The 15,655-nt window shown below is 42.4% G+C and overlaps 1 protein-coding gene across 1 annotated transcript in view; it reads right to left on the minus strand.

Annotated features, from left to right (window-relative positions):
- The window catches only part of DNAJC17 (DnaJ heat shock protein family (Hsp40) member C17), a 34,356-nt gene extending 18,720 nt beyond the window's left edge, over positions 1-15,636 (minus strand). Inside the window, exon 1 of the mRNA XM_021009230.2 lies at positions 15,470-15,636. Within this exon, the coding sequence (XP_020864889.1) occupies positions 15,470-15,547 (78 nt within the window). The 5' untranslated portion in view covers positions 15,548-15,636. The remainder of the gene's footprint in view (positions 1-15,469) is intronic.
- Positions 15,637-15,655: the final 19 nt, after the last annotated feature.

Consider the following 15,655-nt stretch of genomic DNA (forward strand, 5'->3'; position numbering starts at 1 on the left):
AATACCTGTAAATAAATAACAAGATACCACAGAGGAGACATAAGAGGGTCATCTGGGGGGGAGGGGAAGGCACCAGCAGCAGCGGCAAAGAAGAGTCAGACTCAGGCCTGGGAGCAGCTCGGCAGAACTCAGAGCTGAGCACTTTTCTCAGAAATCTGACATAAAGATGAATGTTGATGAGGCAAACAGAGACACTGCCCCAGCTAGAGGGGGATCTGATATCTGATCAGAAGTTTTCAAGTCAAAAAGGTGCAGGAATTTGCTCTGGTCTGTCCCGGCCCCAGGTGGTCCCAATCCAAGTGGAGACAGGGATGCTTTAAGTTCTGGCTCGGTGACAAAAGCCTCCAACAAAATGGGAACCTCCCCTCCCCCTCCTACCCCCGTCCTAGAACATTCCAGATGGGACCTCAGCCAAGATTCAATGACTTAGGAGGGCATGAAAGGACAGGGCTGCAGCACATGGGTGCCTATTGCCCTATATAACAGGTCATTACCATAACAAGCCACCGCACTGGCCCGAGCTGAGGACCACACCATGGTTCTGGTCTCCCAAGGTCAGTTCGTGCTTTCCGCCAGGTGGCCTGGGGTTTGGTGCTTTGCGGTGGCAAACTGGATGCCCAGCTTTAGCTGGCCCTCCCACTGTGACTGCTGCTCTAAATTGGCATTTCTCATCCGGTAAACATGACTCTCTACAATGGCCTTCATTAAGCAGAGGCCTTGGAGAGGCTTCCTGTGTCTGGTATAGTTTATAATCAATACTCCTACACACGATTAGCATTTCATTAGCTAGCTCTACCAATAACATTCTTGACAATCTTTCCTATTAGTTATGATTAAGGACTTTCTGGAGCACACCAAAAGAGAGAGGAATGGAAAAATGTGAGTATGACAAGAAGGTCTGAGTCTGGGAAGCTAAAAACTGGCAGCGAAGTCATCTACTCCACTCAATTTCTGGCACTGGACCTTAATGGCTACCCAAAGGAGAGAGGAGCGGCCACATTAAAACGCCAGAAACTATGACTTTTTCTTAATAGCTGAAGGATCCCTCCCCATCTTCAGGTTTCCTTCAGATACAACCCTGAAAATCTCAGGCCTTTCTTTTCCTTTGCCACTTGCATCTCCAGAGACTTTTTCAACCAAAAAAGAAAAGAACTGAGTCCAGGCTCTGAGACTTAAGCCCCAACTCTTCATCCCAAGTCTATGAACTAAGCTATTTTCAAAGGGATCCAAAAAACTCTTACCCCACAGAAGAGGCTGACTGACAAAGACCTTCTTACCACTCCTCAGAAAACATCCCATCACCATTGTCACAGCATGCCCCTGTGTAGGGAATTCCTACCCTCCCTCCTCACGTTAGTTCCTTAGAATCGCTAGTATCCTTCAAAGCTCAGCTGAAGGGCCACCTCCTACAGGAAGCCTTCCCTGATGATCACCTTAACTGTTAGGGCATCCTCCCCCCAAATAGTAATTATGTTGTATTTATTTTGTATATATTTATCTCCGTGAATAATAATGTCTAAATTGTATTCAGTATTTTAAGATGCACAAAGTACTTTACATGATAGCTTATATCCTTATGACATGTGGATTCAAATTGGAGTTTTCCTCCTTCCAGGTCCAATATCTACTTATTAGTCTACCTAATCACTACCTAATTACCCTACTACAAAAGGTAAACTCTTTGAGGGTATCCCATGTGCCAGGCACACAGCAGGAGCTTAATAAACTGAAAGGTTCCATGTGCAAACATTAATTTTTTTTTCAACATGTATTTATTGAGCATACTTTATTGAAGTGCTCTGAGCAATGAAGTCGTTTTTGTAAGAGGTAATTGGAGAGGCAGGCAGGTAGGTGACACAGTGGGTGAGTTGAACCTGGAGTCAGGAAGACATGAGTTCAAATTGGGCTGCAGACACTTACTGGCTGTGTGATCTTGGGCAAGTCACTTAACCTGTTTGCCTCGGGGATAATAATAGCACCTACTCTCAGGGCTGATGTGAGAATCAAATGAGATAACAAATATAAAGCGCTTTGCCAACATAAAAGCACTAAATGCTATTATTATTATTATTATTATTATTATTTTAAAAAGGAGTACAAAGCATCATCCTTGCCCTTCCAGAACCTAAAACTCTTTTCTAACTTCCCTTTCCTGCTATACACATTTCCTGATTAAAACCCAGCAGTCTACGTGATGATATTGCTTAAGCAGACATTTCTAGTGTTTTAAAGTCTGCAGAGCACTTAACCACTCAATCCTCACAATGATGGTGAAGTAAGTAGGACAAGCATTATCACTACTGGAATTTTACAGTAAGGAAACTGAAGATCAGAGGTTAAGTGACTTGACCTGAGATATACACACTGCTGGGAAGTGTCTGGAGCAGGCCAGGGACCAAGGTCTTCCTGATTCCTGGCCCAATTCTCTCCACTGGGTGCACTCAGAGGACCTAGGTTCAGATAATGGCTCTGCTTACGTGACCTGGAGCAAATCGCTTGGATCGCTTGGTTTCAGTTTCCCCATCTGCATTCTAAGGCCATCAGACTAGATGATCTCAAAGGTCTCCTGCACCTCTAAATCCAGAGAAGGAAAAGCCTGAAACAGGACGTCCTGCAAATCACAAGGGGCACTGAATTCAGTGTCTGGCTCCATCCTTCTACAGACAGGCGTAATCGGGAGGATTACCGAATCTGTGCAGACACCCAGGCTCTCCTTGACAGGGTCAGGTGGCCCCACAAGACCCACAATTGGTTCTATTCAGATCTGGAGGCTAAGGAAGCTTTAGCTCCTGAGAGCAGAAACAGGCCAGGAGCAGGGTTTTCTGGACGCCATCTTGGGCTTGGCCCCAGGCACACAGTAATGTCTTTGACAATTCACTTGTTTTCTAACAGGGAGTGAATAGCTGACTCACCCCCAAAAGCAAAGGGCTGAGGGTTTCAAAAAATATAAAACAACCATCATTAAGGGAGGCAAAACAGTTCTGGATCCTTCAGGGAAAGGTGGTCTACAAAAGAAGAGGATAAGTTATCATTTAGGGGCAGGCTTCTGGTTTCCCATGCAATAAAAGTTGGTGACACTAAGTCAGTAGTGCAAATAACTAGTTTTCGCTGTAAAAGACCAGACAGATTGGAAACAGATAAGGAAAATACCCATAGGGCCTGTTCTTGTTTTATGACAGATAGTAGATGAACTATGCCCTGATGAATCACAAGGGAAAAACTAATAGCAAACCACAGGTTCAAGAAATGGGAACAGTATCATGGAGCTACAGTCACGATTACACAGCATCTGGCAGCTTCCACATTAAAGAAATGGAGAACTCAGACTATGATATACCAGAAGGCAAAGGAGTTAGGATTACAACCAAGAATCACCTACCCAGCAAAACTGAGTATAATAATCCAGGGAGGAAAAAAAGACATTTAACAATATAGAAGACTTTCAAGCATTTCTAATTAAAAGACCAGAACTGAATAAAAAATTTTACCTCTAAATACAGGACTCAAGGGAAACACAAAATGGGACAAGGATAATAGAAGAGGGAGGGATTGATAAAAGGAAAGGTATATTGGGGAAGGTAGTGATCAGAAGTAAACACTTGTGAGGAGGGGGATATGAGAGAGAGAGAGAGGGATAAACAAGCAAAAAATAGCATGGAGGGAGACATACACAGTTAGTTATCATAACTATAAATGTGAACGGGATGAACTTACTCATAAAATGGAAGTGGAGAGAAGAATGGATTAAAAACCAGAATCTTGGGGCAACTAGATGCAGTGGACAGAGCACCGGCCCCAGAGCGTGGAGAACCCAAGTTCAAATATGGCCCCAGACACACGTGTGACCTTGGGCAAGTCATTTCACTCTGATTGCCTCGCCAAAAAAACAAACACGCAAACACAGAATCTTATAATATGTTGTTTACAAGAAATACATTTGAAGCAGAGAGATACACATAGGGTAAAGGGCTGGAGCAGAGAACATTATGTTTCAGCTGAAGCAAATAAAGCAGGGGTAGCAATCATGATTACAGATAAAGCAAAAGCAAAAATATATCTAATTAAAAGAGATAAAGAAGGAAACTATATCTTGCTGAAAGGTACCACAGACAATGAAGTCATATCAATAATAACATGTATGCACCAAATGGTATAGCATCTAAATTTTTGAAGGAGTTGAATGAGATACAGGAGGAAATAGATAAAAAACTATACTAGTGGGGGACCTCAACTTTCCCTTCTCAGAACTAGATAAATTTAACCAAAAAATAAACAAGAAAGAAGTTAAGGAGGTCAATAAAATTCTTGAAAAGTTAGATATGATAGATCTCTGAAGAAAACTAATGGGAACAGAAAAGACTACAGCTTTTTCTCAGCAATACATGGCACCTACACAAAAACTGACCATGTATTAGGACATAAAAACCTCGCAACTAAATGCAGAAAAGCAGAAACAATAAACACATCCTTTTCAGATCATAATGCAATAAAAATTACATGAACAAGAGTAATGAACAAGAGAAAGAGAGATTAGAAATTAACTTGAAATTAAATAATCTAATCCTAAAAAACAAGTGGGCCAAAGAATAAATCATCACAACAATTGATAATTTCATTAAAGAAAATGACAACAATGAGACAACATACCAAGATTTATGGGATGCAGCTAAAGCAGTACTTAGGAGAAAAGCTATATCTCTAATTGCTTAAATCAATAAAATAGAGAAAAAACAGATCAATGAATTGGGCATGTGACTAAAAAACTAGAAAAAGAACAAATTAAAAATCCCCAATTAAAGACCAAATTGGAAATCCTGAAAATCAAAGGAAAGATTAATAAAAATGAAAGAAAACCATTTAACTAATAAACAAAACTAGAAGCTGGTTTTATGAAAAAAGAATTGATAAACCAAGGGTAGCTAGGTGGTGCAGTAGATAGAGCGCTGACCCTGGAGGACCTGAGTTCAAATCCAGCTTCAGACACATAACACTTACTAGCTGTGTGACTCTGGCCAAATCACTTAACCCCAACTGCCTCACCAAAAAAAATAAATAAAGAAAAATAGATTTTAAATATATATATATATATTATACACACACACACACAAACCATAGGTTAATTTGATATTTAAAACAGGAAAGAAGAAAACCAAATTACTGGTATCAAAAATGAAAGTGGTGAATTCACCACCAATGAAGAGGAAATTAAGACAAATATTAGGAGCCATTTTGCCCAATTACATGCCAATAAATTTGACAATCTAAATGAAATGGATGAATATCTACAAAAATATAAATTACCCAAATTAACAGAAGAAGAAACAAAATACTTAACCCAATATTAAAAAAAGAAATTGAAAAAGCCATCAACAAACTTCTTAAGAAAAAATTCCCAGGACCAGATGGATTCACAAGTGGCAAACATTTAAAGAACAATCAATCCCACTACCATATAAACTATTTGGAAAAACGGGCAAAGAAGTCTTACCAAATTTCTTTTACAACACAAATATGGTGCTGATACCCAAAACAGGAAGAACCAAAACGGAGAAAGAAAATTATAGACCAATTTCCCTAATAAATACTGATGCAAAACAATTTTAAATAAAATATTAGCAAAGAGATTACAGCAATATGTCACAATGATCATAAACTATGACCAGGTGGGATTTATACCAGGAATACAGACCTAGTTCAGTATTAGCATAATTGACCATATCAATAATAAAACCAAAAAAAAATTATCTCAACAGATACTGAAAAAGTCTTTGACAAAATACAGCACCCATTCCTATTAAAAACACTAGAAAGCAAAGGAATAAATGGAGCTTAAAATGATAAGCAATATTTATCTAAAACCATCAGCAAGCACTCTCCGTAATGAGGATTAGCTAGAAGCCCTCCCAATACAATCAGGGGTGAAACAAGGATGCTCATTATCACCTCTATTATTTAATACTGTACTAAAATGCTAGCTATAGCAGTAAAAGAAGAAGAAATTAAAGTAATTAGAATAGGCAATGAGGAAACAAAACTATCATTCTTTGCAGATGATATGATGATATACTTACAGAATCCTAAAGAATCAACTAAAAAATTACTTGAAATAACTAACAACTTTAGCAAAGTTGCAGGATACAAAATAAAGCCACATAAATCATTAGCATTTCTGTATATTACCAGCAAAGTCCTGCAGTAAGAGATAGAAAGAGAAATTCCATTTAAAATAACTGTAGACAATATAAAATACTTGGGATTCTACCTGCCAAGAAAAACCCTGGAACTATATGAACACAATTATAAAACATTTTTCACACAAATAAAGTCAGATCCAGCAATATCATTGCTAGGTCTGTATCCCCAAGAGATCATAAAAAAGGAAAAGGACCTATTTGTACAAAAATATTTGTAGCAGCTCTTTATATGGTGGATAAGAATTGGAAATTGCACGGATGCCCATCAAATGGGGAATGTGGCTAACCAAGCTGTGGTATATGATTGTAATGGAATATTATTGTGCTGTAAGAAATGATAAGCAGGATGATTTCAGAAAAACCTGGAAAGACTTCCATGAACCGATGCATAGTGAAGTCAGCAGAGCCAGGAGAACGTTGTACATAGTAACAGCAATATTGTTCAATGAAGAACTGTGAAAGACTTGGTTATTCTCAGCAATACGATGATCCAAAACAATCCCAAAGACTATAATGATGAAGCATATTATACACCTCCTGAGAAAGAACTGATATTGACTGAATACAGACTGAAGCATGCTATTTTTCACTTTCTTTCATTTAAGTCTTCTTGTACAAAGTGACTAATAAGGAAATGTTTTACATAATCGTACACGTATTACCTTTATCTGATTGCTTACCACCACAGGGAGGATAGAGGGGAGGGAAGGATAGAATTTGGAACTAAAAACTTTAAATAAAAATGTTTTAAAAATCTAAAAAAAAAAGAAAAAATGGGAACAATTAGTAATCATGACCCTTTGTGCCTTTCAAGAGTTGACTTTTTTTTCCCCTTAAGCCTGGTGAAGGCAGAGAGCATCTCAATCCCTAATTGTTCAGAGGAAGAAATCAAGACTGACATCTGACATCACGGACAGAGATAAGCCACAAAGACTCAGAAGTCCAGGTCTTGGAAACCCCTCAAATGTCTTTTCATTGATCAAGAATATTGGCTTTTAGGAAAGTCAGCTCAACAGAAAGACAGATGTTAAGATAGGGATCCGTTCCCCAGTTATTTTTCTTAGCTAAAACAAAATACACACTCAACAAATATTAGTATACCTAAGTATTAACTGATTCCTTGAAGCCAGCCTCCTACTATGGGCCAAGCACTGTGTGAGGCAAGGGGATATAAATACACAGAATGAAACGATCCTTACACACCATGAACTTATATTCTCATAGGGGAAACAAATATGTAGAGACTAAAAATAATACCTAGGAAGGCCGTCACAGGATATGCCTATAATTAATAATGACAATAACTATAGGACTACCTCCCCAAGGAGCAGCCAAAATTCAAGGGTGAAGCTTTATGGGTTTACAATTCATGTTTGGATCCATGTCTGAATACATCTAGCAAGGGAGAACTGTAAGAATTCGGCTCCTCTGGTCTGAACTGGCTCTCTGATTTTACCAATAGGTCTGGCTTCCAATGGAGGCACTCCTTCCACCAATGCAGACTGGCACTGCCTCTACAACTTACTGTCTTAATTTTTATCTGAAGCACATCCAGGTTAAGGGATCTGCCTACATTACACAGCCTGTGTCAAAGGCAGGCCTCAAACCCAAGTCCTGATGCCAAGGTTGGCTCTGTCCACTCTGCCATGATACCTCTCAACAGGTACAGATAAGAGTTTAGAAAAGTAGCTTCTTATTCCACATTTTAAAAATACCCATATTTCTTCCTCCTCCACCCCACCCCTGATTCTTGGGCTCAAATGAGATAAGTAATACTTGTTGAGAGAGAGGGGTGTAGAGAGAAGAGAAAGAGAGAGAGAGAGACAGACAGACAGACAGACAGACAGACTGAGATAGCTTAGCACAGAGCCTGGCACATAGTATGCACTGTATAAATACTTATTCCCTTCCCTTTCCTTCCTTTCTTTGCAAGGGGGGGAGCCGAGGAGGGAAAGTTCACAAGTGTGGAATACTGAATACGTCAGATTTTAAAATTCTTTGTGATAAGGGATAGCTCTCTGGGAGAAAATCTCAGAGACGAAAAATCTGAAGATAGCAATAAAAAATCTATTATTAAAAAAAACCAAAAATGAACTGTGTTGATTAGAACCTATTCTGAATACAAAGCAAATATGAAAAAGCGGACTATCTTTGGGGGTGCAGGGGCATGTATAAAGATTATACTTCTGTTTAGAGAGAACATAGAAAGAGTCATGACTCAAGAGCTTATTAAGTAGCTATTATGCTCAGAGAACCGTGTTTATGCCTTAAGGGGCTCAGCAGCTTAGTAGGGGCTGGGACATCAACAATGATGATTAATCATAATTCACATTATTACTTGGCCTACTACATTAAAAAGTTACAAAACAAAGTGCTTGTTATGTGGGGTCTGGGGAGAAAAGTCATTAGCATCTAGGAGGATCAAGGAAGGCTTCATGGAGGAAATCACCTTTGAATTGAGGCTTTAAAGAGCAGGCTGGAATTCAAAAGCTGAAGATAGGAAGAGGGGATGCCAGGCATGGTGGACAGCCTGAAGGAAAGCAGGCATGAGTGGGCAGCGTGTGCATGTTCACGGAACTGTGAACGGTCCAGCTTGGCTGGAGAAAAGCATAAAATCAAGGTGGCGCCCCACTGAGGAAGGCCTTGAATCCATGGCAGAAGAACCTGCTGAGTATTTCTGAACAAGAGGAGTAAGTAATATGAATAGGTTTATGCCTTAGGTTGGTTGGTGTTTTCATCTGTGGGGATTGGACTAGATAGCTTCTGATCTATTAATAATCAGTCAACTCTGCTAAGCAGCAAGGGCTTCCATAGGTTTTGAGACCAGTAAGAAGCTTACATTCTACTGGTCCCTTTCAATTCTAAATCTATGATCTCTTTGAATTAAAAGATTAATCTGACAGTAGCTTGAAAGATGGTTTAGGAGGCAGACTTCCTATAAGCAGGTTTTCTCTTTACAATTCAGAAATCAGGTCTGAGTTCCAGGCCTGGTTCTCTACCCCTGACAGTTATGCGCAACGCTCCCCCAACTCTCATTTTTCTTATCTTTACAATAGGGTAACAGTCCCTGCCCTGGTGGGGTAATGATAAAATAATGGAATATGCTTGAGAGTACTTGCAATGCTGAACAAGTATAAAGTATTATGACAGCACTTCTTTCGGGAGGAAACTTCCTGGGACACCAGCATAAGCACTTGGTTGTAAAATGAGAGAGACAGAGTCATCAGTCCTGGCCTCTTCGTTTCAAAAGCATGGGCCACATTTGGGAGGAGCGGGCGAAGGTACAGAAAGGACTGAAAGTGGGGCCTATTGACATAAGTCTGAGAAACCCATGGAGGGAAATGCATAGCAAGCAAGAAATAAGTACAGAGAACATTTTAAAAGGACAAGGGCAAGATATGTCACTTTCAAAAGTCAAAGAGGACAAATGAGGTAAAGGGAAAACTCAGGAGAGTGCAACGAAAGCTGGTGCCTAAAAGGATGAGGGGTTCCAGCAAAATCTTTGGATCCCCAGGGCTGACATAGTAATATTTCCACCCCAACCCTTAACCTACTGAACCCTGAGCCACCCTTTACTCCAATCCCTAATTCTAAAAAAGACACCTTTTTTTAAAAAAAAAAAAACAAAAAACCTCATAATCTTAGGGATTCCATTTGAAAACAAGAAGCAAAAATAGCTCTTAGGATGGGCCAAACTTTTCTAGGACCTGGCATTTTGTCCAGTTCTGGGTTACTCAGGTCACTAAAACAACCTTTAGGAAAGATACGGAGTGATTCTGGCCTCCATGCTTCCCTGCTTACATTTTAACACCCAACTGGGGCTTCCAGGTCCCACTGGCCAGATCCATGACAATTATGTGATCCAATGAGACGATATTTGTTAAGCATTTAGCACAGTGCAGGGCACATAGTAGGTGCTTTATAAATGCTAGTTTCCTTCCAAAAGATTTCCAGAGTATTAAGATTACATGAATAAAAAAAACCAGACATAGCCATTTAAGATTTGCAAAGCAATTTACATACAAATAAATGAATGAAAAAAGCATTTATTAAGCATACAAAGGGGCAGCTAGGTGGTACAGCTGGATAGAGTGCCAAGCTCATCTTCCTGACTTCAAATCTGGCCTTACTACACACTTACTAGTTGTGTGACCCTAGGCAAGTCACTTAACCCTGTTAGACTCAGTTCCCCATCTGTAAAATGGGGTGGAGAAGGAAATGGCAAACCACCCCAGTATCTTTGCTGAGAAAAACCCAAATGGGGTCACGACATGACTAAAATCACTGAACAAGCACCCCGAAAAAGTGAGACAGCCTCAGCTCCCCTGCGACTGGTATTCTAATGAGGAGAGGTAATACACAAAAGGTTGAACTGCAGTGTGGATGGCAAGGCCCAGGAGCCCTCAGGGTGCAGCTGCAGGGAAGCTGGTAAGGCCCCTCCAAGGTTTTAGGTTTCATCTGCAGTTCACACAAAGCAAGGATGCAGCGGGTACAGAGGCAGGGCTGGTGGTAAGTAAGGCCTTAGGAGGCAGTGGCTGAGAAGACAGCAAGGCTTGGTTATTCTCCATCTCACCCATCTGATCCACCCCAACCACACGAACAGTCAGACGGCTCAGATGGGTGCTGGGCATCCCAGGGAGGGGACATGGCAAACAGAACAGAGAGGAGAAGGGCATCCACAATGGCGTTGGGTCTAGGACGCTCCAGATGGATTCTGGGCAATTACAATCCCAGTTCAGGAATGAGGAAACTGAGGCTCGGTGAAGTGAAGTTAGGCAATTTGCCAATGGCACCAAAAACAGGATTTGAACTCAGTTTTCTCCTGACTCTAAGTCCATTGCTCCTTCTTCTATATCAACAGCCAAACCTCCTGTGCCTCCTCCTCACCCCTATAATGATGATGATGATGATAATCATCACAGCTGACATTTATATAGCACCTATTATGTGCCAAGCACCCTGGGAGGTGGATGCTATTATTATCCCTGTTTCAGAGATGAGGAAACTAAGGCAGACAGAGGTTAAGTGACTTGCCCAGGGTCACACGAGCAGTAACTGTCGGAGGTCAGATATGAACTCAGACCTCCCAGACTCCAGGCCAGGTGCTCTATTCAGTGTATCACCTAGCTACCTTGAAAGAGTTTCACCCATGCTGGGGCTTCAAGGGGAGGTATACATACCAACCAAGCAGCATTTATTAAGTGCCTGCAATGTGGTTGCACCGTGTTAGGCACTGAGGATAAAAAGATAGGGAGGAAGTAATCCTTGACCTTTAAAGAGCTTATATTCTCTATCAGGGAACAATATATAATATATGAGGAAATTAAAAGTATGTACAAAATAATGGGGGCTGTGGTTTGGATGAGAGGTGAGGAAGGGGTCTATTCCAGCATGGAGGGCAGGAAAGGCATGGAAGTGGGAAACAGAACATCTTGGAGGAGGAACGGCTGCAAGTAAACCAGTTTGATCAGAACACAGAAGGTATGAAGGGAAGTAATTTGTAAAAAGCCTGCAAAGGAGGGATGGAGCCAGGTAGCAGAGTGCTTTACATGCCTAGTAGGAATTTGTATTTTATCCTAGAGGCAATAAATAGGGAGCTGCTGGACCTTTCTGAACAGGGAGTGACAGGCTCAGACCTGGGCTTTAGGAATATCACTTCAGACACTATATAGAAGACTTGGAAAAGGGGCAAGTCTGAAGCAGGGAGATCAGTTTGGGGGTGAGTAAACAGAGCAGAAGAGGGGTGAGGAGGGCCTAAACGTGAGGGTAGCCAAGAGAGTAGAGAGAAGAGAACAGATGTTAGAGAAGCTGTGGAGGCAGAATGGGCAAGACTTTTTTATGAGTGAGGAGTTAAGGTGCCCTCAACAGAAATAAGGAAATTAGGAGGAGGAGCTGGTTTAAGAGGAGAGAATGAGTTCTGTTTCAGAAGTGTCAAGTTTGAGAGAGATATCAGAACTGCATAAATAGATCTGGGAGTCGTCTGCACAGACACACCATACAATAAATACTAAAAACATTTATTAAGTACCTACTATGTTCTGGGCATTGTGCTAAGCCCTGGGGATACAAATAAAAAATGGCTTTGATGGGGCACCTCTCACCATTATTATTTTAATTAATTAAAAGTAATTAATTTAATTAATCTGTTACCTCTATGACTCAGAACAAAGGACAGAGATGCAGAGTATGGGCTTTGCCTTATTTTCCTCCATATTTCCTAACAAACAGCCTTCTCTCACCACCAGCAACCAGAATCTGCTTCCCATTCCGACTGGCTGCCCACCCAGTCCATCTTGCCCTCCCTGCCCTCCCAAATCTTCCGACTACACCTTATGGACCAGAGCTCCTGAAATCATGCTCACCAGTCCTTGAAGGAGTTGATCAATTCAGCTTTGAAACGCTTTCCCTAAAGCTGCCCTAGCTTGATTGATGGGTAAATGTCAACTTATGTCACCCACAACATCTAGCCAACCTGAGGCCAGACCACGAATCACATCCCATACAGCTGTACACCCCTGTAGTATATCTTGTCACCTGCCTACCTTCTCTGGCCACAGTAATCAAATCAATACTACCACTGCTTCTGGAGAGGCCATGTCACCTACCCTGTGACTCCCTAGACCAAAACTCCCTTCCCTGGCCACCATTCCTCTACGTCTGATGTTTCCCCACATTCAAATATGGGCTCCTTGAGGTCAGGGACTATCTCTTCTGTAACTGTATTCACTCAATCGATAAGCATTTATTAAGCACCTATTATGTGCCAGGGACTATACTAAGGCAAAAGATAGTCCTCGCCCTTGAGAAACTCACACTCTAATGGGAGAGACAATATGTAAACAACTACACGTAAACTACATACAGGATAAATAGGAAATAATCAACAGAGGGAAGGCACTAGAATTAAGGGGGAATCAAGGAAGGTTTCCTGTAAAAGAAAGAATTTTGCTGCTGCTGCTGCTGTTTGTCTTTTGTTCTCGAAGAGGACCATGACATCATGGAGGTGATGTCACGACATGCAAGTAAATTGGATTTAAGTGAGGGAGGGCCGTGCAAAGCCACCAGCCTCACTTTCTCCTCTGGAGCCGTCTTGGTCCAGTGGCCAGATATAGATCAGGACATCTGGAGATGGATGGCCCCAGATGCAGTGGGGAACCTTGGCCTATTCAAGCTAAGGTCTTTAACAGGCTTCAGTAAAATTTTAGCTGGGACTTGAAGGAAGCCAAGAGGAAGAGATGAGGAGGGAAAGCATTCCTCTTAGTACAATGCTTAATGAATGCTTTTCAGCTCTTACTTCTTTCCCTTCTTTTCCCCCTTTCTTCCTTCCTTCTTCCCTTCTACTCTTCTTTTCCTCAAATGAAATGGCAAAGGAGAACCTAATATATAGGCCATAAGGCAATGGTTTCAACATGGAGCTGTTTTCTCTTTGAGAAACCCCAGGCATTTTCTTCACATGCAATTCCACAAATATTTGACTACCTACTACATAGGAGGCAGGTTCTGTATTGGATATAGGGATTATTAAAATAGAGTTCTTGCCTTCAAAATGTTTACAATCTAATAATCTAATATTGAGGTTTAAGAAAGTCTATAAATCTAGATGATATATACAGTACAATAACTGTAAGAGGGATAAAGTACTGTGATAGTTCAAAAATCACACCTCATTAGGAGAAACTGAAAAAGGCTTCAGGAAGAAGGCTTTTGGGATGTGCCAGATTTCAACTGATGGAGGCTGCAGATACTGGAGGGGCTGGCAGGCCCAGTGTACACTGCAATAGGCTGCTTGGAAAGGTGGGTTGGGGCCATACTGTGGAAAACCTTGAATGCCAGAATGAGACGCTACTGAAACTTTTTTTTTTAACAGGACATTAACACAGGTCAGTCCCATACTCAATAAATAAACTTCCCTGCTAGCTGTGTGACCCTGGGCAAGTCACTTAACCCCACTGCCTAATCAATCAATCCAATCAATCAATCAATCAATAAATTCCCATGGCTCCCTATTACCCTCCAGGAGTTTGACATTTAAAACTCTTCATAACCTGGCCCCCTTCCACTCTTCCCCAGCTGTAAGACCTAGCCACACTGGCCTACAGGCCACGCACCATACTCTGTCTTCCGTGTTTTCATTGCTTGCTCCCCAAGCCTGGAATGCTCACCCTCCTCATTTCTGCTTTTAGCAGCCTTCAAGCTCAACTCTTGCTTTTTCTGAGGGCCCCTTCCCAGTCCAACAGCAATCGCCAACCAGTCCCTTCCCTCTGATGTCACTTTCATGTACTCTCAATAGGATCAATCATTTACATGTTGCCTACCCATTAGAATGGGAGCTCTCTGAGGGTAAGGGCCGTACCTTTGCCTTTCTTCATATCCTCAGCCTGGCACATACTAATGACTCAAGAAAAGATTGTTGACTAACTGCTTTGGGTCACTTTATAAGTAAGAAAATGTCCTGAGGGAACCAAACAAATACCATACCCTTCTAACAATAACTCGTTAAGTAGGTAAGGAAGAAAATGGAGGGAAAGAGGAAAGAAGGAAGGCAAAAGATAGGATGGGGGAGGGGGAAGAGAAGATGGAGGGAGAGGCATGATGGGGATGAGGAAAGGGGAAGGAAGGAGGAAGAAGGGGGAAGAGGAGAAAAATGCAGAGAAGATGGGAAGGAGAAGAGAGGGAGGAGGAGGAGGGAGAGGAAAGGGTGAGGAAGAGGGGGAAGGGGAAAGAGCGGATGGAAAAGGAAAAGGGAGGGAGGAAGGGAGAGCATAGGGAAGGGGAGGGGGGAAGGGAGAAGAGGGAGAGGGAAAGAGGGAGAAGGGAGAGGAGGGGGGAGATGGAAGAGGAAGAAGGGAACAGAGGAGGGAGATTGAAGAGGAAGAAGAAAGAGGAGGGGGGAGACGGAAGAAGGAGAGGGGAGAGGAAAGGGGGAGATAGGAGAGGAGGGGGAGGCGGAAGAGGGAGAGGGGAGAGGAGGGGGAGGCGGAAGAAGGGGAGAGCTGGGAAGTGGAAGAAGGGAAGGGAGCAGGGCAAAGGGAGAAGTTCCCATAGTCCCCATAGACGGCGGTCCGCCGAAGCACAAGAGGCTCCCCGACCAGAGAGGGGGCCCAGCACTGCCCAGGAGGCGCCCAGAGCGTTGTTCCCTGGCCCGGGGATTGTAGGCTGCGAAATGCTCGCAGGCCTCGGTCCCGACAGGAGCCAGGGCACCGCTTCTCCACCCGGGGCAGCTCCAGCTTCTGCTGCTGCAGCCGCCGCCGCTACCACAGCCCGCAGACTCTCACCTCCTTGTCCGCCGCCTTCTCCCCGATTCCCAGGAGTGCGTACAGGTCCATTTGCAACAACTCCTTGGTCACCGCCATGGTCCCGACCCCCGAAACCGGCGTCTTCCTCCGCGAACTACAAATCCCAGGAGCCTAAGCGCGGGCCCTCGCCAGGGAGTCCTCCCGTCTAGCCGACCCTGCGTTTGG

This window comes from Phascolarctos cinereus, unplaced genomic scaffold, assembly GCF_003287225.1.
Source record: "Phascolarctos cinereus isolate Bilbo 61053 unplaced genomic scaffold, phaCin_HiC Scaffold_3;HRSCAF=262, whole genome shotgun sequence".
NCBI classification, from domain to species: Eukaryota; Metazoa; Chordata; class Mammalia; order Diprotodontia; family Phascolarctidae; genus Phascolarctos; species Phascolarctos cinereus.